The sequence below is a fragment of the Chiroxiphia lanceolata genome, chromosome 11 (genome assembly GCF_009829145.1).
Source record: "Chiroxiphia lanceolata isolate bChiLan1 chromosome 11, bChiLan1.pri, whole genome shotgun sequence".
Lineage (NCBI taxonomy): Eukaryota > Metazoa > Chordata > Aves > Passeriformes > Pipridae > Chiroxiphia > Chiroxiphia lanceolata.
In genome coordinates, this window is record NC_045647.1 from 14,433,284 (window position 1) to 14,461,108 (window position 27,825).

General features: G+C 37.6%; 1 protein-coding gene across 12 annotated transcripts in view; it reads right to left on the reverse strand.

Moving 5' to 3' along the window:
* CACNA1D (calcium voltage-gated channel subunit alpha1 D) overlaps positions 1-27,825 on the reverse strand; it is a 173,017-nt gene that overhangs the window by 55,377 nt on the left and 89,815 nt on the right. For 11 of the 12 annotated variants that reach the window (XM_032699215.1, XM_032699213.1, XM_032699216.1 and 8 more), the window contains exons 9-21: positions 25,299-25,468; positions 16,781-16,868; positions 16,026-16,052; positions 14,047-14,207; positions 13,245-13,470; positions 12,893-13,100; positions 11,641-11,761; positions 10,470-10,584; positions 9,687-9,756; positions 9,005-9,074; positions 8,239-8,383; positions 6,252-6,381; positions 3,704-3,763 (exon numbers count right to left, since the gene is read on the reverse strand). In XM_032699215.1, the coding sequence (XP_032555106.1) occupies positions 3,704-3,763; positions 6,252-6,381; positions 8,239-8,383; positions 9,005-9,074; positions 9,687-9,756; positions 10,470-10,584; positions 11,641-11,761; positions 12,893-13,100; positions 13,245-13,470; positions 14,047-14,207; positions 16,026-16,052; positions 16,781-16,868; positions 25,299-25,468 (1,591 nt within the window). The remainder of the gene's footprint in view (positions 1-3,703; positions 3,764-6,251; positions 6,382-8,238; positions 8,384-9,004; positions 9,075-9,686; positions 9,757-10,469; positions 10,585-11,640; positions 11,762-12,892; positions 13,101-13,244; positions 13,471-14,046; positions 14,208-16,025; positions 16,053-16,780; positions 16,869-25,298; positions 25,469-27,825) is intronic. The other variant, XM_032699209.1, reaches the window with a different exon arrangement.

Consider the following 27,825-nt stretch of genomic DNA (forward strand, 5'->3'; position numbering starts at 1 on the left):
ATAGGGCCCATGGTGTCTATGGGGCTTATGTGGCATATGGGTTCTATGCAGCCCGTGGGGCCTGTGGGGTCCAGTAAACACCTGAGAGTCAAATGTGGTACAGAACCAAGACAAGGTTGCCCTAAGGCAGCATTACATGGCTATTTACCTTTGACTCATGGGAAACATGTTAGGATCATGAGTTGGTGTCTTGGAATAACCTGAAACAACTCGTAAACTGTTCTGTATTATGTTCTTGGGTATCTCAAAGCTGAATTTGGTTCCTAATCTACAGATTAGACCCTTACCACAACTGCAAGTAAGTACCAGTCAAAAAATGCACAGAGGAATCTAGTTAAGCCATTAGAAGCACAGAATCACCAGCTGAATAGACTATTTCATAGGTCTTTCCATAGTTACAGGTTAAGACTGAAACACTGAAACTAAAAACTCGTAACAAAAATAAGGATACCTCTGAAAAATACCTAGCAGTCAGCTCAGGCACGTGGATTCTAATTTCTTCAGCCTCAGAAAAAAACAACTGAATACTTAGCTGCTCATTGTTTTGCACAGGTAAGAAAACTCACTGCCAGCTAGAGAATATCTGACCTTGATTGTGATTTTAAACCCTGTACTTTCTATTCCGTTCTATTTTTCATGGTGTAATAAAAAGATTTTATTTCATTTCCCCTCACAGCAGATTACTACAGCTTTCAAGATTGTTCCACAACATATAACAGAGCTACAGGCAATAGGCATCTCAGTCAAATGCATCACTACTTGGTGTGCAGGAATTTGCAGGTCTTGTGCATGACAAACCATCACTGTCAGTAAAATCTATACCTCTGTAAAGGAAACAGGCATTTTTTTTTTAACCTTCCTCTCCTTATTCTCATGTTGAGCCTTCTTTTGTCATATCAAAATACTAAATGTTCCTCCAAGGTAGAAGAGTAAAAATGCTAAAGCTCTAACCTATGCCATGACATGAGAGATAACACAACTATATTATAAAATTTCCATTAAATTCCTAGCTCTTTCACTTACACCTGTACAGAGTAAACTTATAAAAATCAGTGGGAGTTAAACACTGAACTAACCCTGAATATCAGACTTACATCCATCTACAACTACTTATTTACACTGTAGTAATGTTATCAGTTAGCAGCACACAATGTTTCATGTAATGACTCCCACAAAAATAAAGTCAATTATTGACCTAAAAGTACAGGAGAAGCATATATCTCCCCAACTTCATAGGGAGACTCATACTTCAGTCACCAAAAATCCCAGTGGAAGCATTTGACTAGAACTCCCTATAGCAAGTTTAAATGATGTGGGATTAGCACAGCAGGGCAGGTTAAAAGCACAAGCCCCTAACCTGACCCTTGCTTTGATATTTTCACCTTTCCCAAGCACTCCAAACAGGATGGTAAACTGGATTTCAGGTCATAAGAGAATTCTTAAATGCTTCTAAACTGATGTTGCAACTCTTCTGTTATTCATATACTCGTTCATATACTCAACACCATGTAATGTGGAAATCCTCGTGTCTGCAGAGCAGTGAGAGCACAGGGAGCCCCCCCACATGCTGAGAGTTACTCTGTTTTAGTGTTCGGTTTTGGACATTTACAAGTTTCTCCACTGCAGCTGATAACACCGCCTCTAGTTATCTTAATTTCAGTTTCATATACTTTTTGCCTGGAAATCATGGAATACTACTGTTACAGGAGGTCCAGCCTTGAATTTTCTCCTCGCAGAACACACGCAGCTCCTGTATGACTTGGATACTGTGAGAAGCACAGCGCAAAACCCAGCCCAGAGGACATGGAGGGCTCCAGCCACAAGCAAGCAAAGCCAGTGTCTGAGACATGTTAGTAAAGCAGGCACTGTCTGTGTATGTGTGTCATGGCCTGGCTGTCCATTACATTTTTACGGTACAATTTATTTTCCTTTACATAAGAATGTACTGCGGGCAGAGCTTCCTGGAGAAAGTGGAGTCAGAAGCATCAACATGTTTGGCTATGATGTGGCTTCTTGTTTCCTTGTAATGTTTTGCAGTGCCAGATTTCAGCAGCCCAAGCTCTAGAGCTTCCTGCTTCCCTTGGATAACTCTTAAGTTGCTCCGTGCCAAAGTCTTTTGCAGTCAGCAGGAACGTTGCTTTTCTTAACACATCCAGTTATGCCTCATTATGCCACACTTTATAATTCTTCTGTCTCCTAGAGTAACACAAATGGAACTGCAGAAGCTGGAGAACTTGCTGCTCAGAGCTTGTGCAAGTTTACTGACTCTCTTCTGCCACAGAAATAGTGGTAGTGTATTTTTTTATGGCTCCTCAAATTCAGAGTCAAGAACAAGTCTGATCTAATTCTACAGCTTTTTTCAGCTCTTCGTCCTCTCCTTTAGTTTGGCCTTTCTCTAGCAGCAAAAAAACTGGGTATTTATTTCAGCATGCTACAAAAGTTATAAGAATAATCAATTCTATAGCAAGCTCCTCACTGCTGAAAATGAGAAATAAGGGGATAAACATAACTCTGGGAGAGAATTCACAAGCATAAAAATAGTCTATCACTTACAGTACAGCTTATCTTGTAAACAGCCCAAATATTGCATCAATTAGTATTAATCAAATCGCATTGTGAAGAGTATGCACAGCAATATGAGCAAAAGCTGGGAGAAGAGATTTTGTTAAGCTTAATCCTCAACTGGAAATGCAAAGTTTATGTACAGATTCTTAGTGTGCCAGCAATTTTTAAGTGTATGAATCAGGGTTACTCAAACAAAACCCCACAGTGAATAAGCACAGCATGAAATGTTTACGAATCATGAGTAAATCTCTGAGAGAATATTTTGCCAATTTCCAACAAAAAATTTTAATTCCTCATTCAGCATTTTGTTACATTGTTAACACAATCCTCAGTTCAACGGCTTCTTTGCCAGAGTAAGTCTCGTACATCAAAAATGTGAGTAACCCCAATGGATATTCTTAACAATCAGTACACAAACTATACATTAAAATGCCAACTTTTGGCTCATGCATGGGTAATACATTTAAGCAAGCATATTTATGCCTGTCTGTGTATTTAAATGTATGCCCAAGATAAATGCAAAGTATCTTAGTGTATAGATAGATAAATGCAAGATATCTTGCAAGTCCCATTGCAAGAAAATAGTTATCTACTATTTTAGCTCTGTGGATATAGTTCAGCAAAAGAAATGAGAAATTACATGCTCCCTCCTTATAAGACTGATTATCTCTTTTGGAAATGCCAGAGCAAGGAGAAGGAAAAGCTCATGCGCAGTGAATTATTTTTCCCTTTTCTGACAACTGTAAGTTTAAAAAGGGTAAAAAATGAATTATTAAACTGATGTAATGGTAAAAAATCAGCTTCTTCATGCACCCAATGGTAAAAAAAATGACCAATCAAAACTATGAGGAACTGTCAAATAAAAAAATCCTCTAGTTTAAAAAGAGTTTAGCTTTGATCGCTTAGAGAAAAGGCGAAGAACACTTCAAGTGCCTTTTCTTGGCAGGTGACACACAAGGAAAATCCTTTTAAACAAGCTTCCTTTAAAAACCTGTTACCTTCAAAATGATCTCAAATGTAAACATACTAGTGAAGACATAATCTGCATACCCTAGGATCTGGAAGGTAAACAAAAAGTTACAAACATTATTGCTAAAGCTGCTTTTGAGCTAACAAGGATCAATTAACAATGCATTACCTTTAACAGGATTTCAACAGTAAAGATGGCTGTGAAAGCATAGTCAAAGTAACCAAGTATCTGCAAGGTATAACACGTGCCACAGTAAGAAATCCATCTATTAATAAATTTTTACAATTTAGACCACATGCACAACAACACCAGAATTAACCTAAGTCAATAGATGGAGAATTTAGACAAAGTAGTTTAAAATTCCAGCTATTTTGCAACCATTTTTATTTGCTTAAAAATTTAACAGACACCACTGTGCTTGGGTATTAGATTTCACCCCTAACGAATTGACATGACCCAATATCAACATTTTCAATTCAGACTTTCATCCATCACCTTTCACAGATACTTTCTTCAGCCTTTAGCAGAGATACAGAATCTTATACAAAGAACAAATACGTATTGATAACATCTGGGTTTTTTTACCAAAGTATTGTATCACAAAACTTCAGTGGATACTTCTAGACTGCATATCATTTCACATTTTGCTACATTATATTGTTCCTGTATAGGCTCAAAGCAAACTAAAAAACAACAAAATTACTTAAAATCATTGCTACAGCCCTTTTTCCTTGAGCTTGAAAGATACAGCAGTGATTTACGTGTAGCAAATTTAAAAGACTCCACAACAGTTGCACAGTGATATGCAAACTTCTAAGAGGATTGTGGATGTGGCATTGACCTCCCTGCTGTCAACAGCCACCTGAACACACATTTCAGTACAATCCAGATTTCACCCTCTCAAAGTGGTCATATCACCAGCACACAATTTAAACATCAACCTGCACTGCAGTAGGGGAAGAGTTTAGTTTCAAGGATCCAGCAATCCAACTAGCAAACAGTTGTGCACAGAAACATGTTGCCCATGGTTCAACAAGGAACAAAATGGAAAGGAGAAATAAAATAAAGAAACAGCACACACAAAAAACCCTATTAATGTTAGATGAAATGAAAGGAAATAATTTTTCCCCATATTCCACTGAAGATCCCATCCTTCTGCAGTTTGCTGTGGCTGAAAAAATATGCAAATAATAAAACAATTCAACAAAGATTAATCAGTAACCAATTCATTCTAGAGTTAAAATAAAATATTTAAAGGCATTCCAGTTTGTAAACTTTCATTCCATTGCTGAGTTGGCTGGTGGAAGGAATATGAACACTCAAGGTAGCAAAAAGAAAAATATGCAGGTCTGGGGCATGTGAGAATACTTACAACAAGAGGGCAATGCCTTCCTGAAATCCCTCACACGTTTTGTCTGTGTCCCAAACAGGAACAACCCTTTCAGTTACCACTTACATTTTCCCAGTGCTCCTTTAGTTCTGAAAATAATTATCAGCTCTTGAAGTCATTTCTCTAACAGTAATTTCAGTATTCCCCACTAGCTCCCTTTTTCTTAACCATTGGTGTGATTAATTCATCAGGTTACACTGGTTCAGTTCTATAGATATGGGAAGTACACAGCTCTGCTGAATAGTGCATGCAGAGTGTATTTGTGCTTTGGCCTCCTTTTATCTCTGAAGAAAGATTCAGCTTTTTCTTTTTTACTAAAGTTACTGAAAAAGTGTTCAGAGAATGCCAACAGCCAAAAGAGGCGACATCTACACCAGCAAGAACTAGAGAGATACAACCTTTACAGACACGGCAGCCCTGCCTTTCCTGTAAGAGGTGGCAGAGTTTCTCTAACTCCATGGCAATCTCTACAGATGTTTACTCAGCACATAAACTACAATTTTATTGAGTAACAGAGACAATTATGAAGTTAATTTTACAAGTATTTTGCTTCTACAAATATATCTAAAAAAAAGATGCAGAAACACTTCTAAATGTACAGGTTGGTGTATACGTTGAAATGACATTTGTCTCTGAATCAAGGCAAGAGCTGGGCATGCTCTGATCCTCCTCTTCAATGTGAGTTTAGATAAAGGTGTCACTTGTTTAGTTTCTGATATGGCCAATCATGAACCCAAGGATCTTTGAGTCTGACGTGGGGGTACTCAAACCCCTTAGTGAGGCCACACCAGTTCCTTTGAAAGAAGAGGTAATATAGTTATGAATCCATGCATTCACTACAGAGTGTTACTCTAAGTGCCCCAGGACCATATCATAGAGTCAGTGAAGGAGAAGAGAGGACAGTTCAGAATCTATTCCCAACATGTGATAAACAGTGATAATTTTAACTGGCATTTCTAAATCAGTGACAAACACTAACAGGTACTAAGAATGATTCAGGAAATGCACATCAGGTACTCCAGCTGCAAAGTATGAAAAAATATAAAAATTACAGATATTACACTCAGCTTGAACATATATCCTACTAAACAACAGCCAAAGGAAATATATGATGTAAATAATAAACACTTCTAATACTGATGATGTTCCATCCATAAAGTTAATTGACTTTAAAGATTTGTGTTTTTTAATGCAAAAAGAATATAAATGTATGGCTTGAAAAAGGAATGCTTCTTAACATGAAAATTAAAAACTAGGCACCAGTCCCAAAGAATTATTATCCTGTGAGGGTATATTTATCTTCAGACACAAAAATGAGGGACTTACATTATTTCGAAAAGAGTGGCTGCGAATTGGATCTTCTGCTGCCAGGGAAACACTGCTCAGCATGATGAAGACAAGGATGAGATTGGTAAAGATGTGATGATTGATAAGTCTGTGGCATCCCACTCGAATTCTAAAGAACAGATACAAAAATAAACCATGTGTGCACATAGAATTCAGCAGATGGTTAATGTACAAAATGTTTTCTGTTACTCTGCCAACAGTAACAGAACAACAACCAGCAGCAAAAAGCAGTGAAAATGTGGAAGCTATTGGTCAGATTTCTAAGAATGGAAATAAATTCAAAAGCCAATTCACCTGTAGTGAAAATGAACTTTGTCAAAGGAATCTGAGAGGGGTTGGTTTTCATTGGGTTATGAATTCCACTGCAAGTTCCAGTGTTTGTACCACTGCACATGTACAGAGACCACGTCAAAAGGACCAACACTAGACAATAGGTCAGTTCAGATGCCCTGTTTGATTTGATTCCTACCAAAGCTGTCAAAATTACTCATCTTGTGAGACATGGCTTAGGCTGCAGATCTCACTGTGCTACTTAAAGACAACTGAAATCAGAATCTCTGTGAAGATTTTCTCACAGAATTACAGGGTAAGTGGGTGTTGAAGACTCCAAAGCCATGAGGTTTCAGGCACATGACATGAAGTGTAACTGCACATATGCTCAGAGTCACTGAGCCCAGAGTTATCACAAAGACTGCTGAGCACCTTGGTAGAGGAGATCTGGGATTAAACTGACAAAAAGGCAGATCAGGTTCATAACTGACTAACACTGAAGTTGTCTAAATTCTGCTGAAGAATCAGAAGGTTCTCAGGAAAAATTTGTTCTCCTGTTACTAAGTAGATAATTGGAGTACAGTGTACCTTATTTAAGCAAGTTGGCCATTGTGGTTTGAGAATATGGAGTGTTAGTTGAAGCCAAAAGCAATTTGATATGTTCAATAAACCTAATATTTTTGCAGTCAGCATATGTGTTCTTAAAATTACTAGTTTGAAGAGCTCTCTTTCCACTTTGTTAGCAAATTCTGAAGAGCTTCAGACAATGCATGCAATGAGTAAGACACAAACCTAAAACATTGTATCTTGATGATCACAACATCTTTTAAACTTGTGATGACCTCTACCACTGAGGAGACAGCATTCTCCCATGCCAAGTAACTCTTAAACTCATTTCTAAGACTGCTCATAAAAATGCCATCTATAAATGCCCCAGCTATGTTCAGTCTGCAGAAACTGAATTAAATTCACTTGTTCACTTCCATCCAAAAATTAGTAATGAATTTTACTGATTAGTCAAGTTTGCTTTCTCAGCAGTGTAGAACTTCAAATGATCTGGAGTTAGACTGAGAGGTGAAAGATCCCAATTCCCTCCAAAATCCAACTATTATTGTTCTTGATTTTTTAAATAATTTGTCTTTATCTTTGGTGTTTGTTTGAATCTGGGAAATGCTGTTACCTAAGATGAATGTATACATCCTTTCTCTTCCTTTTCTCTTTTTCTGTTGTCTCTTCTTCTTGCCTATATTGCTCCAAAAAGCTTACTAGGGCTACAAGAAATTCTATTTCATGCAGAAGATGCTCAGACCTTATATCATAGCTTTTATATCCAGTGACTAACTGTCATGGTAGAGATAATTAAGATTGTATATAATGTATTGTAGTATTTATTTATATAGTAGTATTTTTTTTATATAGCAAATAAATACTATACATTAAAGGGCACTTTCCAGACATGTGCAGACTTCACACTATATGTACAAAATGCTATTATCTTCAACAGTGGGAAGAAAACTAATATATTTTTCAAATTCTTTTCATTTGCTAAATAATTATGAAAATTTTAGGAGAGAAGCCAAACTCTGTTCTGTTGAAGATACTAGATTTCTATTCCTAACCTCCTTGGAAGGAGGTTCTGTTGCTTCACTGTTCAACCCTAATGCACTAAATGAGTATTTTTCAAAATCTTATTTACGGATTGGTGCTGCTGAAAATGAAGAAGGCACTCCCTTCAGGGATTGGTGTGATCTTCTCTTTCATGTTTAGTTCTGATATCCTACGGGGGCGTGGGCCTGCTGGCACCTCTGGTTCATCCTCCTCATCTTCTTCATCTTCACCTACTTTAAATTAAACACTTCTTTTATTATAAACTATAAATTATTGAGGTTTTGTTCATAACAATACAAAAGCATAGCTTGTATTAAAATATACACAGCTTATAGGAAATACATATATATTCATAGCATGGCTATAAAAATCCCCTGACTGTCAGCCCATGCCTGAGCTGTGCTGTGGGGGTGCTGAGCTCTGTGCACTGGAGCACTGTGGGCTCAAAATTTAGGGCAGATTTCTGTAGCAGGCATCCAGATCATCAGGCAGAGCTGATTTTTAGATAAGTGTGGTCACTGGACTGGAAGAAAACTGACCAAACATCATGAGCCCTGGAATGTCCCTTTTCTGCCAAATGTTTTAGAGAAGTTTAGAATTCGCTCCCACATCCAGATAGTGTTACCACAACAGTCTTGAGGCTCACAGTATTAACTCTCATATGATGTTTGTGCTGTCTAGGAAGCTGCAGGAAAAGATAATACTTAGCAGCTTACAGGTCCACTTATCCACTGATAACAGAGCACAACTTCACCAACTTCAAAGGATTTGATTCAATGCTCAGCAAGACCAAGTTTAGGATATTTTAGCAAACAAACTTAAATGTGCTTGTGTTCTAGCTAGTATTCACATACCTGGTACATCACAGGGTGGATAGGGATCTTTATCCTCCTCCTCTCCTTCTCCATATTCACCAATTGTCACCTGAAGTAACGAAAGGGATGTACAAGAAGAAAAATAAATTTGAATATAGCTTGGAGTATAAAGTTCAACAGAAAGCAAACCAAATAAGCCTCTGAAGTCAGAGAAGTGATCCCTAAGTCTCAGTTTTCTGAAACAGGGTAACTGAAAAGAGCGGAGAGCTGACAGTTTATTACATATTTTTCAAAAATTATTTTTCTATAGTATCCACATTTTTTTTAGCTGTGTAGAGGACACAACCAACAGGCTTTGAATAAAGTTACCAAGAATACTAGAACATTCTACTAAAGAGTTTATCGTTCACTTATCTTATTGGATTTATCAAGCAAAATACCTACGGGAATCCTAAAATGACATCACATTTTTCTAACATTAACTATTTTGTTCTAAAAGAGATTCCCTTCTCAGGATATACTGAAACCAAGAGGGTTTTCTAAATTAAGAGATACTGTGAGGATGCAAAGCATCAGAACTAAGTTTCCTTTGCCTGGAAAAAATGTAGGGATAGTGGGTTCATAAAAGAAATTGCACAATGCACAGCAGTCTTGAAAAGTACTCCCTAGCAAAATTAGTAAAACTGCTTCTGAGAAAAGACACAATTTTTAAAATAAACACCTTACTATCCTTGGGCTTCTTTTGGTCAGCTTCTGACTTCTCAGTTTTTTTATTTTCCAGACTCTCTTTTCTACAAAACAATACAATAACAATTACGAAGCACGCCATGCAAAGACAGACGATTTTAAGTGAACTATACCAATTCTATTAAAAGTTAAGAGAGCATATCTAAAACCTTATACTAAAATGTTTAAAATATTTTGCACAGCTGCAGGTGTCAGAGCAACAAAATCTACTGCATTTGAATGCAATGATCCATTTAAAAGATTATAATCTTAAACATAATTCCAGAAGCTAAGCCCTAAAAAATTCAATACATGATAATTACTCATTTCTAGAGGGATAAACTGTGCCCTTGAACTCATACAAACAACTTTCATTGACTTTCACAGGCTTGCACTGATTTCAAAGGAAGGTTTTCTTCTTGTCTATATAAGGCTTAGAGAACTGATTCCACAGGGAGTTGTGCACTGGCAACAACAGATACATTCTTGTGCTATTTGTTCAATAAATCCTACTGTTGCAATTTTTAAATATCACTAGATTATCATTATGTTCTTAATTCATCCCAATTACTACCTAACTTTTATCTTCAATCCTACTATTTGGCTATTATTTTAGTGTCTAGGCAAACTTTCCCATTTTTATGTTGAGTCCAATAAACTTTGAAGATGGTAAAGACATTACATGGTAAAGACATTATATAAAGAAAATCCTTATGAAAGAATTTAGTACCCTCCTCCTTCCCTCTCCTGCTTTTTCAACATGCCCATGCTATTTTACCTTGCATTCTTTTTCCTTTCCTTTTCTTCAGCTTCTTCTTTCTGAGCTGTATTTAGACTTTCAGCATCTGCCAAGTTATCCACAGCAATGGCCAAGAAGACATTTAGCAAGATATCTATTTCAAATCATTTTAAGGACACTATGCCTTACTATACTTGTTTGGTTTATTATCAGCATAAACACTGACAATGTGAGAGATATAAAACACATGTTCCCAACCTACAGCGTGGAGATTTGTGATGCTGGAGAGTAGTGCAAATAACACTCATTTAATGGACTAGATAATACTGGCTGTAAAGTAAGCAGAGATCCCTTAGGGTCACAGATTTTAAAACTGCAGAATACTTGACGTATTTTTTTTAAAATAAATGAAATTCAGCATCGCGCCAGCCTGAGCAAGTATCAAATCTGAAATTGTCTACTATAAGTGAAGACTGTTCAGGCATTTTGAAAAATTCATTTTTTATAATGCAGTGTCTTCCACATCTACAAATATCTCTATCAAATTCTGTCCTTCAGTTCGTATCAGTTAAGTACAAATGCTGATACAAATACCATTTATTACAGAAAATAGAATGCTTTTGCCCTTTTATCACCTCCCAACCTTTTAAGAACTTCTGAGAATGACAGTACTTTGTTTCTACATGGGGCCAAGGAAGCATTTCCAGCACACTGAAGGCAGGGAAGGGGAGTGTTTCAGCAGACTTAATCCTAACTCTGACTCCACGTCTCCCCACACAGATTTCTCTCCTCTGGTCCCTGCACTACCCAGGGATCACTGGCTCCCCTGTCCCATGTGTCAGAACTAACAGGGCTGTATCGAGCGTCACGAGGACGGATGGGATATCACTGCCCTGGAAACCAGACCACATCCATGCATTTTCAGGGGGAGAGATGTCAAAGAGCAGGTAGAATAAGGCCATGTTCCCACTGAAGGAAGACAGAAAACATTCTCTGTTTTCCACCAGTGTGGTGGCTGGAGATGGACTGAGCATCATCGACTCTTGTTCGTTAGGGAACAGGTGTACAAAGAAAAGTCTATTTAAAGGACACAGCACATGCAGAAAGTGCTTGTGTGCCTGTGGCCATTTACTCCCTCCTAGAGAGATTTTGCGTATATCCCTGGCACACAGCCCCATTTGGAGGGGTCTCCAGTGAGTGTAAAGGATACAGTTACCACAGATGAAGAGGATAATGAAATATATACAGACTATCATGCCTGAGGATGATGGACCACCGTATGCCATTATGCCATCATACATAACAGCATTCCAGTCTTCACCTGTTAGAATCTAAGGAGCAGATATTAGTAGATTATTAGTAACTCAGCATCAAAAAGTGCAATGAACACACTTCCTATGACCACAACACAGCTAACCTTCTGTAGGCATAAAGCAATACCATACTCTCTTTTAAAATTTCCATTCAAATAAACACCTCCTGAAAGCTTGGGTTTAACTCTAATAGCTTTTATTTTATGCTATGCATTTGTATGACTGAACTTCAAAGGCAAAAATAATAAAAATAAATTTTTATTGACATTTTATTCATTTTGGCATGTGAAAGTAAGAGCCCTGGTTTTCAGTAATGCCACATACGTAGCAAAAGTTCACCACTTAAAATTCTGAGTATTGCATTGATATTTCCTCATGCTAAAATTAAATGGAAGTTTTTTGCTTGCTCTGGGCAATCACCAGATGCAACTTCTACCCAAGTGACAGGAAGTTGCAAAAAAGTGAATCTTGCAGGGTCAGCCTTTAACTCTCACCTACAATGTCTGAAACCAAAGACTGAGGTAATATGCAGAGCTGAGTGTGAAAATGACTAGAAAGATGAAACCAATTAGCCTAATTCCAGTATCCACATTGGCAAAAATGAAAAAAAAAAATTACAAATTTGTGAAAAGTAAACTCTGAGTATGGCCTCACCTTTTCACAAATCACATACAAGTTGCCTTAAAATTTTAATAAAACCTGAAAGCATCTCTAAAGAAATTAATGCTTAATTTTGCATCATAGTAAGTGATATGACCCATATGTAAATAAGCACTCTTACGAGGCTTATTATTTTTTCCTGCTTGGGCATAGCTGAACTTTCCTATAGCTAATGAAGTTAAAGAAGCAAATTTGATCAAAATAAAAATAACATTCCACTCCTTTTCCTAGTCATGTATTTAATGGACGAAGGAGATCTCATTTTGTGAAGTAACATGACAGTTATGTTGCATAGATAGATCAAATAAGATATGAAACAAATGGTACAAATGGTGCTGGGTTACCAGAGTACTGAATTTAATGAGCAGAATGCTACTTAAAGTAAACTGAATAAACAGTATTCATGATTTTACTTTCAGGCAACATGATCACCTAAACAGTTTTGTTGATCAAAGGTAAAATGTTTCATACGGGATGAAAGAAAGTTACCTGGAATACAGTTAAAAGAGCTTGTGGAAAATTATCGAAGGTGCTCCGTTTTGTTTGAGTTTCATCAAAATTAAATTTGCCTCCAAACAGCTGCATTCCAAGCAACGAGAAGATTATGATGAAGAGGAAAAGCAGAAGCAACAGTGAAGCAATGGACTTCATTGAGTTTAACAAGGATGCTACCAAGTTGCTCAGGGATGCCCAGTGCCTATAAATTAAAATGCGTGTGTTAACACACACCAAAAAAACCTCAAACAAAACAGTAAAAGAGCAGTGCATGATGAAGTATTACAAAAGAATTGCTGATCACTCTTCAGCTATCCTTAGAATTAGCAGTATTAGATAATCTTACCTTGTTACTTTAAAAATACGCAGGAGACGAACACAGCGAAACACTGAAATTCCAAGGGGTGACATAATTTCCAACTCCACCAAAATGGTTTCAACAATGCCACCACAAACAACGAAGCAATCAAAGCGGTTAAAGAGAGAAACAAAATAAGCCTGTAGGCCCAAGCTGTACATCTTTACTAACATTTCACAGGTGAATAAAGCCAGAAGAACTTTATTTGCGATATCTGGAACAAAATATTAAAGAAAGAAAGATTCTGAATTGCCTCATAGATTCCATTTTCATTTTAACATATTATAGCTATGCTTTCAACACTAGTTTGCAGCTTTTTGTTTAAGAAGAAAGTATTGTTTTTTCATGTTGGACTGTAATTTATGTCTCAGTGGCAAAAGTTACACAAGGATGTAAAGCTTCCTGCCACCTATAAACTATTCATCTTTCCAATCTGTTGTGCAGTTCACAGTTCCTCAACTCACAGCTTTAGTCCACACTGTAACTTAAGCAGCCAGCCCACAGCATGTTCTGCTGCACCAGGTACCATTTCCTTCCTCATCTTTCAGGCCTGGTTTCATGCTAAAAGTACAGGTATTTACAATTTAGTATGGTCAGGTCTGTGCTGGCTACCACTAAGCTGTGTTACAGCTGTGGAAATCAAAGACATTCAGTCATTTCTTGTATCTCTCATTGGCTGGGCTGAATATCCCTCAGGACAGCAAACAACAGAACGACGAAGTACAAAAGTAGCCACTGATAAATGCGAGTATCTACAGTCAAAACCAGGACAAACAATTTTTGGTTGTACCTTGGATCTGGGTCAGCCAGTCGGGTTGATTGTAATGCTCTGAGGAGATAGTTAATGTGTTCAGAAAGACCAAGACAATAACAAGCCAATAAAATGTGACAGATTTTACTGCAGCTCTACATTTTCTTCTATTAAATCGGTTCCAGCGACGCCAGCGTCGACTGCAAGTTCAAATAAAAACAAATTTATTATTATATAGAAAATGCGTATGAACTTAAGGAGGGCCTCTTCTGTGTAGAAATAGTGCAAGTACATATGTGTGAGCAAGTACATTTTCACAGATACGTGTACAGTATTTCAATAGTTGTGTAAGTTATTACCAGCTGCAGATTAGGGACTGCTAATGTGTTATTCCTTTTTTAGATTTCTTTATAGATTTCTAAATGTAAACCACAACTTTTGCAGACTCTAATTGCCTGTGACATAATTAGATTAAGCTGCATTCAACATTCCATTGAGTAACAAGATAGATCTGTCTTTCCAAGGCCCCATACACTTAATAGCAATAAAGAAAAGCCAATGAATCAACTCAGAATTCAAATTAAATTTAGTCTGAAAATGCAGGCTTTGAGTTAAACCACGGACAGAATTCTGTCAGGATTAAGCAAGGTAGGAACATTAAGGTCACCTTTTAGAAATCTACTGTGTAACATTACAAATCTTACTGACCAAATCCTTGAGGTATCTACTGATGTGCCCTGAAATTATGTCAGTGAGTAAATGTTTGTGAAGTAAATAAGATTGATAATAAAGTACAATTAAAGGCTGTACCTAGGTATGAGGGTGCATCTTTAGATTCATAAAACTAGATATCTCTGCTTCACTTCTGTGAACTGTATGCAAGCATTAACCGAGTTTCCCTTATGCACCTTAAATTTGTACTTGAAGTAATGGAAATTAATACTGGTTCCAGAAATCAGTACAAAGATGTTTCAAGCCTTTGCAGTATTCTAACCATATAAAGGAAAAATATCCTGTCCTGACCTAAATCAACATGGTATTCAAGAACATTCTTATCTTGCCAATCCCCTGCTATAAGGGCTATGTCCATGGCCATCATCGGGATGGTTCGTTCCCTGGGTAGGTTAAACAGACTTTTTTTCACACTCACAGAACCTCCTATGATTGAAGTCAATGAGACAAGAATCATACTGGTGGGATATCTCTACTTGTAGGAGTCAAAAGCAGGCTCAAACTGTGCACCTCCAGGCTTTCTGAAGCCAATGCAAGGAGAACACACTGCTGTTACCAGTAAATTACTTGCTCCGCATCCAACACCAAAATCAGTTTTATCAGAATTAAGAAACTGGTACTCCAGATATCGCCTAAACTGCTGGTGCCAGATGCTGCCACATCTTCTTGACTGTCCCTCACTGATAATTTTATGCAAAAAATATTTACCCTATGGGTAAATATGGCAATTGCAGGAGTGTCTTTGCCCTTCATGATTCACTAAGTCAACCACTTGATTACTTACCTTAAATCACAGAGCTTTTTGTTGTTGTTCCTTCATGGAGTAACCTAACCTTTTTAAACAGAAAGGGCTATCTCTTCTGTGTTTGAAATTATCCTTTCTAATTACTAAATATATGTCCTATAAGATGGGAAAATAAAATCAAAATAAAGAATCCTACTGGGTTTGTACTGGCACATTCAGTGTCTGCAGTATCAGGCCTATTAATTATTAACTTTGCTTATAACACTTTCCTTCTGCAAACATACTTGAAAAATAGAAGCTCACATTCCCAAATGCTCCTAGTAAGTGAAAAGAAAGCTGCAAATATCAGTAAAGCAAATGAGGGAGTTTGATTTCCAAAAGTGTTCCTGGATACTTTACTTTTGTGTTTGCTGGTAACTGTTAGGAAGAACTTTCACATAGTAAAATTAAAACTACAGTAAACAAAGAGTATTTTTGTGAGATCATTATGATGTGTGAACAGTCACAAGGACAAAAGCTATTATGAGAGGAAAATACTGACCTGAACTTGGATTTTGAGATGGTTTGACTAGAAGAAAAGGAAAATACATTTTTAAGAATGTAGAAAGAGTAATTAACACAAATTCTTTTTCTATAGAATTTTGCATTGGAATTACATATATATAAAACAAGCTTTTAACAAAATGCAACATGAATGCTAAAAGTCTATTGCCTGTTATTTATTTTTTTCTGCAATACCAATCCTGAAGCTTTACAAATTTTTGAAGTGAAAGAAAGGAAATCTCCTTTAAAAGTAGTATATAAAGTATATATACTTTAAGTATATATACCTTGAATATAAACCTTGAATAAACAAGCTTGGAAGTCATGAAAATCTGAGCAAACAAAAAGTGAACACCATAGGATAAAGAAATAATTCCCATACATTCAGTTATTTTTGAAAAAAATAGATATTCTCCAGGTCATGCACAATTTAACAGAAAACATTCCTTCTTCCATGTAATCAGGAACTTCTGTTCTTATCACTCTGGACAATAATTATATTTTATAAAAGCTCTCAGGAAAACACGACTTCATTGCAAGTTGAGTTGAATTGTTTTATATCTTCCTACCTTGAGAATTTTAGGAGCGTTTTAATACCGTAATAATTGGTCTAAACCTACCGAAAGGCAAAAAAACCCCTGAAGTGTCATACAAAGCTTGACTATTTCAAAGCAGTTCGAAATGGGGAAAGAATGATTCTTTTAAACTTTGAGTTGGTCAGGGTGGGCACTTGAAAGCCGTGCCCGTACTCACCATAAGCTCCCACAGCAAGGGGGGCTCTCCCCCTCTCCGCTCACGTTCTCCGTGTTCACCGACTCGGTTTCGCTGGTGGGCATGCTTGCTGTGGGGAGACAGGCACTGCTTTAGACTCAGCACCAGCCAAGGCTTTACACACACCACCATCTCCTGTCCCATGGCAACAATACCTCCACCTTTCGTTCCTCTAATGACAGCTTGGAAGAGCTGAGGAGCAGTAGATGAAGTCAGACACTTCATCACTCCTCTCAGAGCAAAAGCACACAGAACTCCAGAGCGTGGTGGTTTGTAACAAAGAGTGCTACCCCTTGCAAAGAAATAATCATGAGCTAGATTTTGTGACCTGTCATTTTGAGAAGCATTCTGCTAACACTTTGGAGGTGCTTATCAGCTGAAGAGTTGTTAACATGCTTGGTAATTCCAGGAAATATTATCCAACTTCTGAAAGCAGGAACTATCACACCCTGGTCATACCGACACCACTCTGTGCTTTTCCTGACATCGTGAATTATCAAGGCAAGAAGACAGAAAATAAATGTGCCTGCAAATACTGTGTGAGCAGCAGGATGTGGGTACTGCAAATGATGATGAGAATTAATACTAATTAAAAAGGGGATGATGACATTTGTTACACAGTGAATTACTGTACATATAGTGGATCATTACTGAGCAGTTAGCAATTGTAGCTAATGATTTTTAGACAAAACTCATTTGAAGATGGATCACCATCATTTATCTTCAAATCAAGTGAAACATAAAGGGAGGACACCTTATGTCAAAAGGTGTTAGGAAATGATGAACAGCTGAAGTTCTCAGTACTTCCTAGGGGAGAACATGCCTGTATTGCAAGCAAAGAATGAAAGAAATACCTCAGGAACAGGAAAAGTGTAAAATTAATGCTGCTGGTCTATACAGTACAAATACCACATAAAGTAGGAAAAAATAAGAGAAGCGGAAGATGCCCTGAAATTACTGTAGAACAGCAAGAACAGAAGAAAACCAGAGCATTCTAAAGGTATTGTGGTGTGTACCTTCCACTGTTTTGATGATTTGCTTGTTTGGTTTATTTTGTTTTGTTTTGTTGGGAAGGGTTTAAAAGCCAGTGTTTGTGCACTGAGAGTACCAAAGGCAGAAGGGATACACTGCCTACTTCTGATAGGGAGGTCTCACTACTTTGGTAGCCTAAAGGAGGTTTAAAGCAGGTTTAGTTACACACTTCATAATTTAAGTGAGATTTAAGAATCAGGCCCTGAATTTTCCAATTTGTCAACACACCAGGTAAAGAATGAGAACTGTCAGTAAGTCTCTCTATCTTGCCTCAACACTGACACAAAGATACACGGAATGTAAGTCCTGGTTTGCTTTCCATGCCCATCAATTCCATCCCAGCTGAGAGACTGACAGGTCTATGCAGGCCAGATGCTCAGCTACTGTTTGCAAGAGCTGAAAATCTGTCCCCATAAATGTAAGTCACTGTTATATGAAAAGTTAAAGAGAGTGGCATAACAAAGAAAGATCCAAAGCATCCATGCAGGTGTTTGAATAAACAAAGCACTTCAGGCAATAAGCACAGCAACACCTTCTTTCACAAGGTTCTTCTGTTTTGATGAGTCTTTTAAAATATTACTGTAATTGCTTTATGCATGGAAAGTCCCTGGTTAGCACCTGCAAGTGCCTCAATTCTAATATCATGCTTCAGTTTTAAAAAATTAATATTGCTAGTCCTGTGTGAACTCTACAGCTTACAGACTTCAAAACTAATGAAAAAAATCCCTGATACCCAAATTCAACCATTAAAATTTCAAAGGGTTGGAGAAAAAAAAAATCACAAAACTATTTCAAACACAGCCTCAGGTCTTAGAACTAAGAATTTTTATTTCAAAATGCCAGGGGGGGTCTTCTGCAATAAATCCAAGGGGTTTCCTGGTGTGGTAAAGAACTGAACTGTTTGCCTTGTCTTGGGTGACATACATGCTGTTAGGAAACACAACATTATAGTCACCTGATCCCATTTCAGCACTTGTGATGGGTAACTGCAAAATATGAGTGCAGAAGTCTTGTTTCATACATTGTTACTAAGAGCTGCCAGGAAAACAAAGCTAGGCACACTTTTGCAATTATTACTTATGTACAATGTGTCTCACACCTGTATTTCAAATTTATCAACCCTTCCCTCACCTAAAAGCAGCACCTAGAATCCAGTTCTTCATAAAGTGTCACTCAGTGTCACCGAAACTACATTTGTTATTAGTTTTAAAATTATTCGGCATTTTAATTCAAGTCTACCCAGACTTGATATGGTAGTCCACAATAATACCAGACCTTTTTGAACAGGACTGCATGAAGAAAAACAAAGTACAAAGGAAAAAAATATTTGTCTCTATTGAAGTGATCGTCAGTTCTGCTAATTATTAAATACAGTCAGAATGTTATTCTCTCTTTCAGACATAACATGGCTGTTGCTCTAGCTCTTAAGTGACTTGCAGGTGCTGTGTTACAAACAGAAGAGGGAAAAAAGAACCAAAGACAGTTCAGTTCCCATTAGAAACTCAGCTGTGATTATACTGTAATTTATATGTCAAAATTAACACTCGACGGGAGTACTGAGAAAGGCGCCGTGTGGAAGTCCAGCTCCAGCAACGCCGGTAGATCTTGAGCCAGAAGAAAAGAGCAGCAGCACTGCATGTCCACATCCACTCTGCTAATGCAAGCAACCTGTCAAGCCTCCAAAAGACCCAATTTAATGGCCACAGCTTCTTAAGGGCAGGTGGTGTTCATCAGGCAAATACAGCATACTGAAGTTTGGAAAGACTGTGAGCTCAGCATGGTCAGCCTTGAGATCTTTAAACTGGCAGCCCAGTGTTCAAAGGAAGAGACCAAATTTATTCTTTATTCACCTTTTGCCCTTATTTCACTGGCATTCTTCTGGAAAGATTATGTAGATTTCTAGATCTAATAATCTCTTCAATTAAGCTAACTCACTTCAAACAAAAGAGTGCTTGCATTAGGCAATATAAGCAACCCATACAGCATGCAGCTTAATACTTTCCTGAGTATATAGAAAACAGGTCAAATACTTCAACTACTACATTTTATTTCTGTAGATAAAAATATAACATGAGAAAAACAATCTATTATGTTCTCTATTTACTCTAAAGAGTTTTCAGACTTTGGAGCAGGAATTTCAAACTCCACTCCAGGACGTAACATAACTAATGCATAGCAAAGAGCAAGCCAGTGTCCATCAGCAGTGATGTGTCCATCAGCAGTGATGTGTCCTAGCCAGTAGAAGTTACAAGAAATAAATTACATAATCCTGCAATATGACAATTTTCATCACTGTAGAATCCAGAATTACCTGAGCTATCAAATTGTGGTGTCAAGTATTATTGCTAGAAATGTTTCCCTCTAGAATGTATATAATCAATATTTTAACCTCTTTCAACTTCCACTGTGCATTTTTTTATCCATGGGCTGATCTCATTTTCACTCTGGTGCACCTTGGGCAGCCTTCTGGTTACATGTGCCAATGTGGAGTGACCTGCACAGCTCATCAGCATTGGTTACTGCAGAGAATCTTGGAATTATTTTAAAAGGTACTATACCGGCAAAATTTTAAATCAACCCTGCAAAAAAAGTGATATTCTGTCTGCTAGCAATAGCCAACCAATTTCTTGAGCTCCAAAATTCTCTTAATTCTTTCTCAAATTAGGACATGAATTTTCTGAATCCTTTATACCAAATCTCTGAGGTAGTCAAAGAGGAAAACAGGACGAAAAAAAAAATCCCCATATTGGCAATATTATCATTGCAAATTCACCTCAAATTTCCCTAACTCTGCTGTATGCCCAGAAAACACATCAGAAAGAAGTGGTGCTATCTATTCTGACTGTGAAGCTCCTTGGCGTAAATCCATTTTAAGGAGAGCCTGCTTGGAACATGTTCTACACAACAGTATGGCAAGATATCTGTCTTCATGTAGATTTAATGTTGATATAATCAACAATCATTCTTGTAGGCTCTCACTTTTTATAGGTAGCCCGTGGAAAAGCAATGTAAGGTTGAATGGCTGCACAGCAGTGGGAGGAGAGCAAAACAATCAGTGCTCATTACATTAGCCAGTACATCACTGAACCAGCCACTGAACCAGTACATCACTAACCAGCCTGAAGGACGACACTATGAACCTTGGGAATGCTGCACACTCCACAGACATGGTGCTTTTAATGGAAACAGAGGTAGAGGTAAAACAAAGAAAAATATTTAGGGTAGTATTTCTAATCCATTGTCAGCCTAAGTGTGAGCTACTCAGATCAACGCAAAAGTCTCACTAACACAGAAAAAAAATAAACTTAGGCCACTGACTTGTACTTCAGAAAAACCCTACTCACAAAAGTTCTACCTGCCCCGCAAGGCAGAAGAAACCAAGTCAGTGTACATGTGCTTGGGGATGCTTTTGACCAGCAAGGTCAGGCGGGAGTAGCAAGACAGCAGGGGCTGCCAGCCAACAACAGCAAGGTTACAGCCAGTTCCAGGCTGCTTTATGAGAGCCATCAGAACCTGAACCTGCTCGTTTAAAGGCTGTGTTGAAACACGTGTTCAAAGTAAAACAGCAACCACCTTTCAGCAACTTTTACGGAAAAACTATTTCAGGCTGTAAAGCTGTGCAAGCTATTAGACAACATCTGTAATGGTCGCATAAATAACTTCAAGCAGACTCAGTGTTTGCACAAAATGAGTCCATCGTGTCCTAGCAATTTCTGACAACATTCTGCAACCTCTAAAGTAACTGGATCAGATTTTTCAGCCTCAGTCTGGACTACAACAGTGATTCTTAGAACAGCAAGGAAGCCAGTTATTCAAATAACTGTTGCAGATAGGATTAAAAGTAGACCTCTCAAATACTGCAACTGTGATTATGGCAAAACAACGTTTGCCCTTACTAAAAGAGTGCAGATTTGAAAATAACTATCATACTCCAGCTCCAGTGTGGGTGGGGAAAAACTGAATAGACCAGAAAGTACAGAAACAAAACCACCAATAACAAGAGGAGATACAGTAAAAGCTTGTTAGGTTTTGTGAGATTCTACATTGTAAGTATTAAAAATAATTTGTAAATACTGTCATCATACTTTTCTAAGCTTACAGCATGATCCATTATAATGCTTGTCAAATATTTGTATTAATTTCTTCATACCTAAATTTAAAGTACTTTTTTTATCTCGTTTACCTGACTTCTGAAGAAGAAAACCTATGCTTCAACAAGAAAGTCACAGACAAAGACACTTCAGAGGAAATCTGAATGGATTAAACACTCTGCTTCAGGGAGGTAGAGCAGCACCTCATTTCAGACATGCACTTCAACCAGCAGGAAGGACTGCATGCACGAGGGGTCACATGCTACAGATGGATATCCTTGGTTACAGAAAACGCATCCAATATGTGCTCCCAAAAGCTAACGCATCCAATGCAGCATTGGCACAAAAGAAAGTTCAACTGCAAATCAGAACACGTTTTACCATGTTTATTGGAAGAACGGCCAAAGCAGCTAAGTCTGCTTTTCTTCTTGTCTTCCATTAAGTCGGCCAGTGTAACCCCTGGGTAAGCACATGTAATCCCAGCAGTGACACGGGAGGTGGCAGCAGTCGCAACGCAAAAAAAACAAAAACGTGTCCGTACACACAACACAGGCAAGGTTAGGCAAAACAAACTGAAATCACCGGCAGCATAACTAATCACAGCTAAATCCCTCTCCTCGCACGGATTTTCGCATTTTGAGCTGAATTTGCAATGCTCTGAAGGCAATGGAAGCTTTTTCATTGACTTCAGGGTAACCAGCTATTAGTTCATAAAAAAGACTTCCAACTTTTACTAAAGACATATTTACAATTCTAATATTTAAAAAGTATTCTTTTATTCAACAGCACTGAATACCTGCCCACTATCAGTAACAGAAATGGAAAAATACATAGGGTTAATAAATAAATGACTTAATGCCTTCCCTGGTTAGAAATTTTAAAATGCTGGGGGGTTGCAGGAACCCCAACTACAATTTTAAAGGATGTGAGAAACTATTAATCACTGACTTAACAGCCTTTGAAATCTCTACCTTTTCCTGCCACAGAGTTCTTCTGTATCCTAAGCCCAAAGCTCTTCCACACCATTGAAGTTGCACTATGGTGGTCTTCCATCACCATAAATCAGCAGTTATCTTGATCACCCAGAGGTTTAGATATTCAAATAGGAATATAGTTGCCTAAAAGCCCGAAAATTATGATTCTGACTACCTTGGGACTCAGCTCTACCTTATACTTCCAAGATAACTCAAAAGAAACCATCACCAGTTTATTCGGACTAAATTTATTTCCTAAGCTTACTATTCATGCCTTGAATGCAAGGAGGTGGAGCAACTCAGCAACCCTTCCTCCTTTACAGCCCACTGCAGCTGATATTAAAAATGAAATTCCAAGCCACATATTTAAACTCATGTGTACAAATCCAGGAATGCTAGGAGATTGCCTATCCACTGGAAATTTCCACTCAAAACATATATGCAGGCCTGAAATAAAATTCCTGACATTTCTCTTAAAGTTCTTTTAATTACTTTCCTTCTATTTTTACTCTGCAAGCTTCCTGCAACCCTTAACTTAGCCTAAAATTATTCCCAAGTTAAAAGTTTAGACTTAAAAGCTCTTTCAAACTCAATCAACTAAGCAAACAAGTATTTTTTTAACTATATGACCTAGAAGCCAGGTTTAAGGAATGCTGGAGCAAAGGGGGTTTTTACATCCTATTAACAAACCCCAATTTGAACAGGATGCAAAAAGTTCCTGGGATTTCATCTGTAAACCAAGTCCATTGGCAGCAGAGCTGACAGGGTGGTTGTCCAACGCTCTGTGAAAATTTGGCATCACCTACAATTCTGTACCACCTACAGTTCTGCACAGCAGCCTTGTACAAAGTGTGTTTACTCCACAGAATGCACCACCTTTTACTTCTCAGTCTTAGGACCTGATATTGAGCCCCAAACCCACAGTTTATGTATCCCTTCCACACAGTGTTAGAAGCAATAATTAAGTATAGTGAACTCTGGATTTTTTGCTCTGTTCTAGATAAAAATTCTGTTTGTGCAACAGATTTTCATACAGACATAAATTATTTCTTTCCAGGTGATGCTGGCATCAACATCAACCCACAGATTTCCTTCCAGCCTCTCATAAAATGATTATTTCCTTCCAGTCAGTAGCACAGATCCATACTCTGCTTTTATTGTGAACTAAAGGACTAATAACAATCTGAAATTCAAAAGCAAAGATTTTAAAAAACTTAACTACATGCAATGCAGAGGTAAGTTTAAAAACAGCTAACTCAATATCAAACCACACTATTTTTGTTATTTACTACATCTGAAAAGTACTGTGGTTTAAAAAAACGGTTCATAATAAATTAGCAGCACTAGAAGAAAAATAGGGGTAATGATGTATTGTTTCAACACAGAAAATAATATTCTGAGTTGTCTACAGCTTGTAGATACATTTCCTTATAAATACTCAATGGTATCTAAATAAACAAATACCATAACTTTCCAGAGTATGACATTAATAACAAGGTGCTACTTAGTATACGTATTGAAATTTGGACTTTAATCTTGGGTTTAGTATTAATCATAAACCACATTCTGAAACTGTGTTCTCACAAAAATTTTAAATCCTTTTATGCAAACATAGCAGAGAGGCTAAAATAACCTCTGCTAAATTATGACACTAAAATACTGCTGTTACCAGAATTTTCTGCTACACAGAAATTAAGTATAACTTTTACAGTTGTTGCAATATCATGAAACTCGTTCCTCTACCTTAGGACTCAGGTCAGAAGCACAAGAAGGTCACTACAGCATAAATTACTTGTCCCATAACACACTATGTCAAATAAATACACTGTAAGAAAGTGATATTTCTTAGTGTCAAATGAAAATCCCACAAGACTCCATTTATTTCACACTCAGTTAAGACATGTAGTAAAAAAGATTTTATATGGTTTTCTTGAATATCAAAAAGAAAGATTCAGAATCTCATTTTCCTACTTCAAAACAAAAATAAAATCCTCACTATTAGCACAAGGTTATTTCTTTTAAGCTCTTTATGTTATTATTATTTCCATGCATGTACCTACAGGCAAACACACACTCCTCTTAAGTAAGGATTTACAGTGATACCTAGAGGCAAGCAGCTTCCATGCACTAACTTTTTACAGAACACAAATAAAGCCAAGTTTAAAAGTCTCAGCAGTGACTAAGTGCAGACAATGATTTATACATGGACATCCCAGAGCACTGGTTAGTTGTGAGACTCCAAATTATGTTCCATGACTCAGCATCACTGTACCAATACACAATTGCTCTGCTACCCAAAACGTTTGCAAACTGAAACGAGAAAGCCACATCAGACCGGCCACGTTCACCCCAGTGTGTCAGTCAAACTGTCCCCACAGGAAGAATAGAGGAAGGAATACGTACTGTTCCTCTTGCCTTCCTCATCAGCCTCTTCATCGTTCTCAGGGTCAATGTCCTCTGCCTGAGTTATCCAGTCCAAATATCCCTTCAGATCTTCTTCGAGCTGTTGTTTTTCACGTAGCTTCTGAAAGTCCCCTCGGGCCTTGGCTTTTTCTCTTTCTTTGGAAAATTCCCTATCAAATTCGGATAAAGCAGGAAAAAAAAGCATTGACTGACAAACTCCCAGGCATTTTGATCTAGGTCTTGACATTGCAGAGTAACACAGTGACATAGAAAATACACTGCAGATTAGAGAGCTGCTTTGAAAACAAGGTAGAGGTGCAAAGAACTCATGGCAAATCCCTACCATGTTACATCACAACTTTCAGAGATTTTCTGACTTAACTGAAAATTAAGTGGTATTCCTAACACTTCCCACAGGAAAAGGGTCCATTCCCCCATTTAATTCTGTGTTCTTCTATATAGATTTTAAAATCGCTTTTATCTACAAATAGTAATTAACTTGCAGTAACAAAGTAATATCAGTGCTGAGTATTAGTTTCAATGAAAATGAAATTCTGGCAGCCAGTTCTAAAATCCTTCCTCTTCCAGCCACAGTTCATTGCCCGTGCCCAAACACACAGCGTTCCAGAATTCCACTATTGTGCTCTCTCTTAACTGCAGCACGGACAGACACCTGTGCTGTTTGAGATATGGATGTTCTGCCTTTTCTCTCTCTGTAACAGAACCTAGAATTCTGCTCTCTCAGATCAGAAATGCATCCTTTTGCCCTCTATCTCATTGCCCCAATCTCAAAACAATGCATTGGACTGTCTGTCTAGTTTAGTTTGTGTTTTGCCTTAATCCCTAAATTATCATGGAATGATGATAAATATAACGAAGTTATGAGAAGGAAATTGGATAAAATGGCCTGCTGAGGTCCCTTCCAACCTGAATTAACCCATAAATCTATGATTCTCTTAATGATACATAACTCAAAAGCACTACCAAGTATATTCTTCCACCACAATATCTTATCTGCTGACATTATTACAACATTTGGTGTGATCCACAACTCCAAACACATCACTCCCTTCACTAGAAGGATCGAACACGTTCCAATTTATCTGAGTATCACCACATAGAATTAAGGGTAGGCAAGCATCTTTTGAACTGTACTGTAAATATGTACCAATTCAATATTTAAAATTAGGTTTGTTTCAATTAATATGTTCATCACAGAATGGTTTGGGTTGGAAGGGACCTTAAAGACCACCTGGTTCCAAGCCCCTGCCATGGACAGGGACATCTTCCACTAGACCAGGTTGCTCAAAGCCCCACCTAATGTGGCCTTAGACAGTTCCAGGGAAGGGGCAGCCACAAGTTCTCTGGGCAACCTGTGCCAGGACCTCACCCCCTCAAAGGGAAGAATTCCTTTCTAATATCTAATCTAACCCTGAGTTTGTTCAGTTTAAAGCTATTACTCCTTGTCCTATCACTACCTGTCCATGTTAATCTTGCAGCAGCGCTCAAATTAAATTTAAAAAATGGCTACGCCAGTTTCATTTGCTATGAATTTGTAACTCCTTTATTTATTGGGAAATTTCACTAGAAAATAGTCCCTCATTAATACACTTTTAAAGGGGAAATTTATTAAAGTACTCAATAAAATCCCTTTTTTAGTGGAAAAGATTAGAAAATTAGTTTAAGACTGCAAAATACTTTAAGAAGGCATTTTCAGTTCCGTGATATAGATTATTTATTCAGAACTGCAAAGACATAATCTCACCAGGGTTTTTATTTATTTCTGTTTTGTCTTCAAACATGTTAGAGCGTAAATTTAGTGTTTAGAAGACATCAGTTAATTTAAGAGTTAAGCCCTTTACAATGCAGATGTTGCTTTTTTTTTAACGATACCTTGCAGAAGCTACACAGCTTTCTGTTGCAAAAGCTAAGAGGCAGGCACTACACCTTTTACAGCTGAGGACTTAACAAAATTTCATTTTGGCACGTGGAGACCATCCTGTTCCATCTGATGGCACTGTAATGAAGCTGAAGAACGCCAGTGCTTGCTTTGCATTTGCTACCCTTCATCTACCATCCAAGGACGAGGTCCTGCAAAAGGCCATCTCGTCACAAAAATGCTTGTGAAAGAGAGAGGGCCCCAAAGATCTCTCTGAAGGATAATTGCTTCAAAAAAAAAAATAATTTCACAAGCCAGTAAGAGACTATTTGGTTTATGGAATGCTGGGTTTAGAGCATTAGAGACCGTCATTTACACCCAACTGAGGCAACACACTCGTGCCTCTCTTCCCACAGAGCCTTTGAAAAAAGAGCTATCATGGCATAACATGAAATCACGGCTAACAAGCATTGCTAGCTTTTACTAAGTATTCATATCTTTTTCAGTTAAGTCCTTTGGGTGTTTCTCATTAATTCAAAGGATATGTGACATGTGAGGGTACAGTAAAATGAAAGTTGCTGTTATTATATAGAGAGGAGTGAAAGAAATAATTTTTAAATGAATCAGCTGGCAAGGCTCATAGTTTGA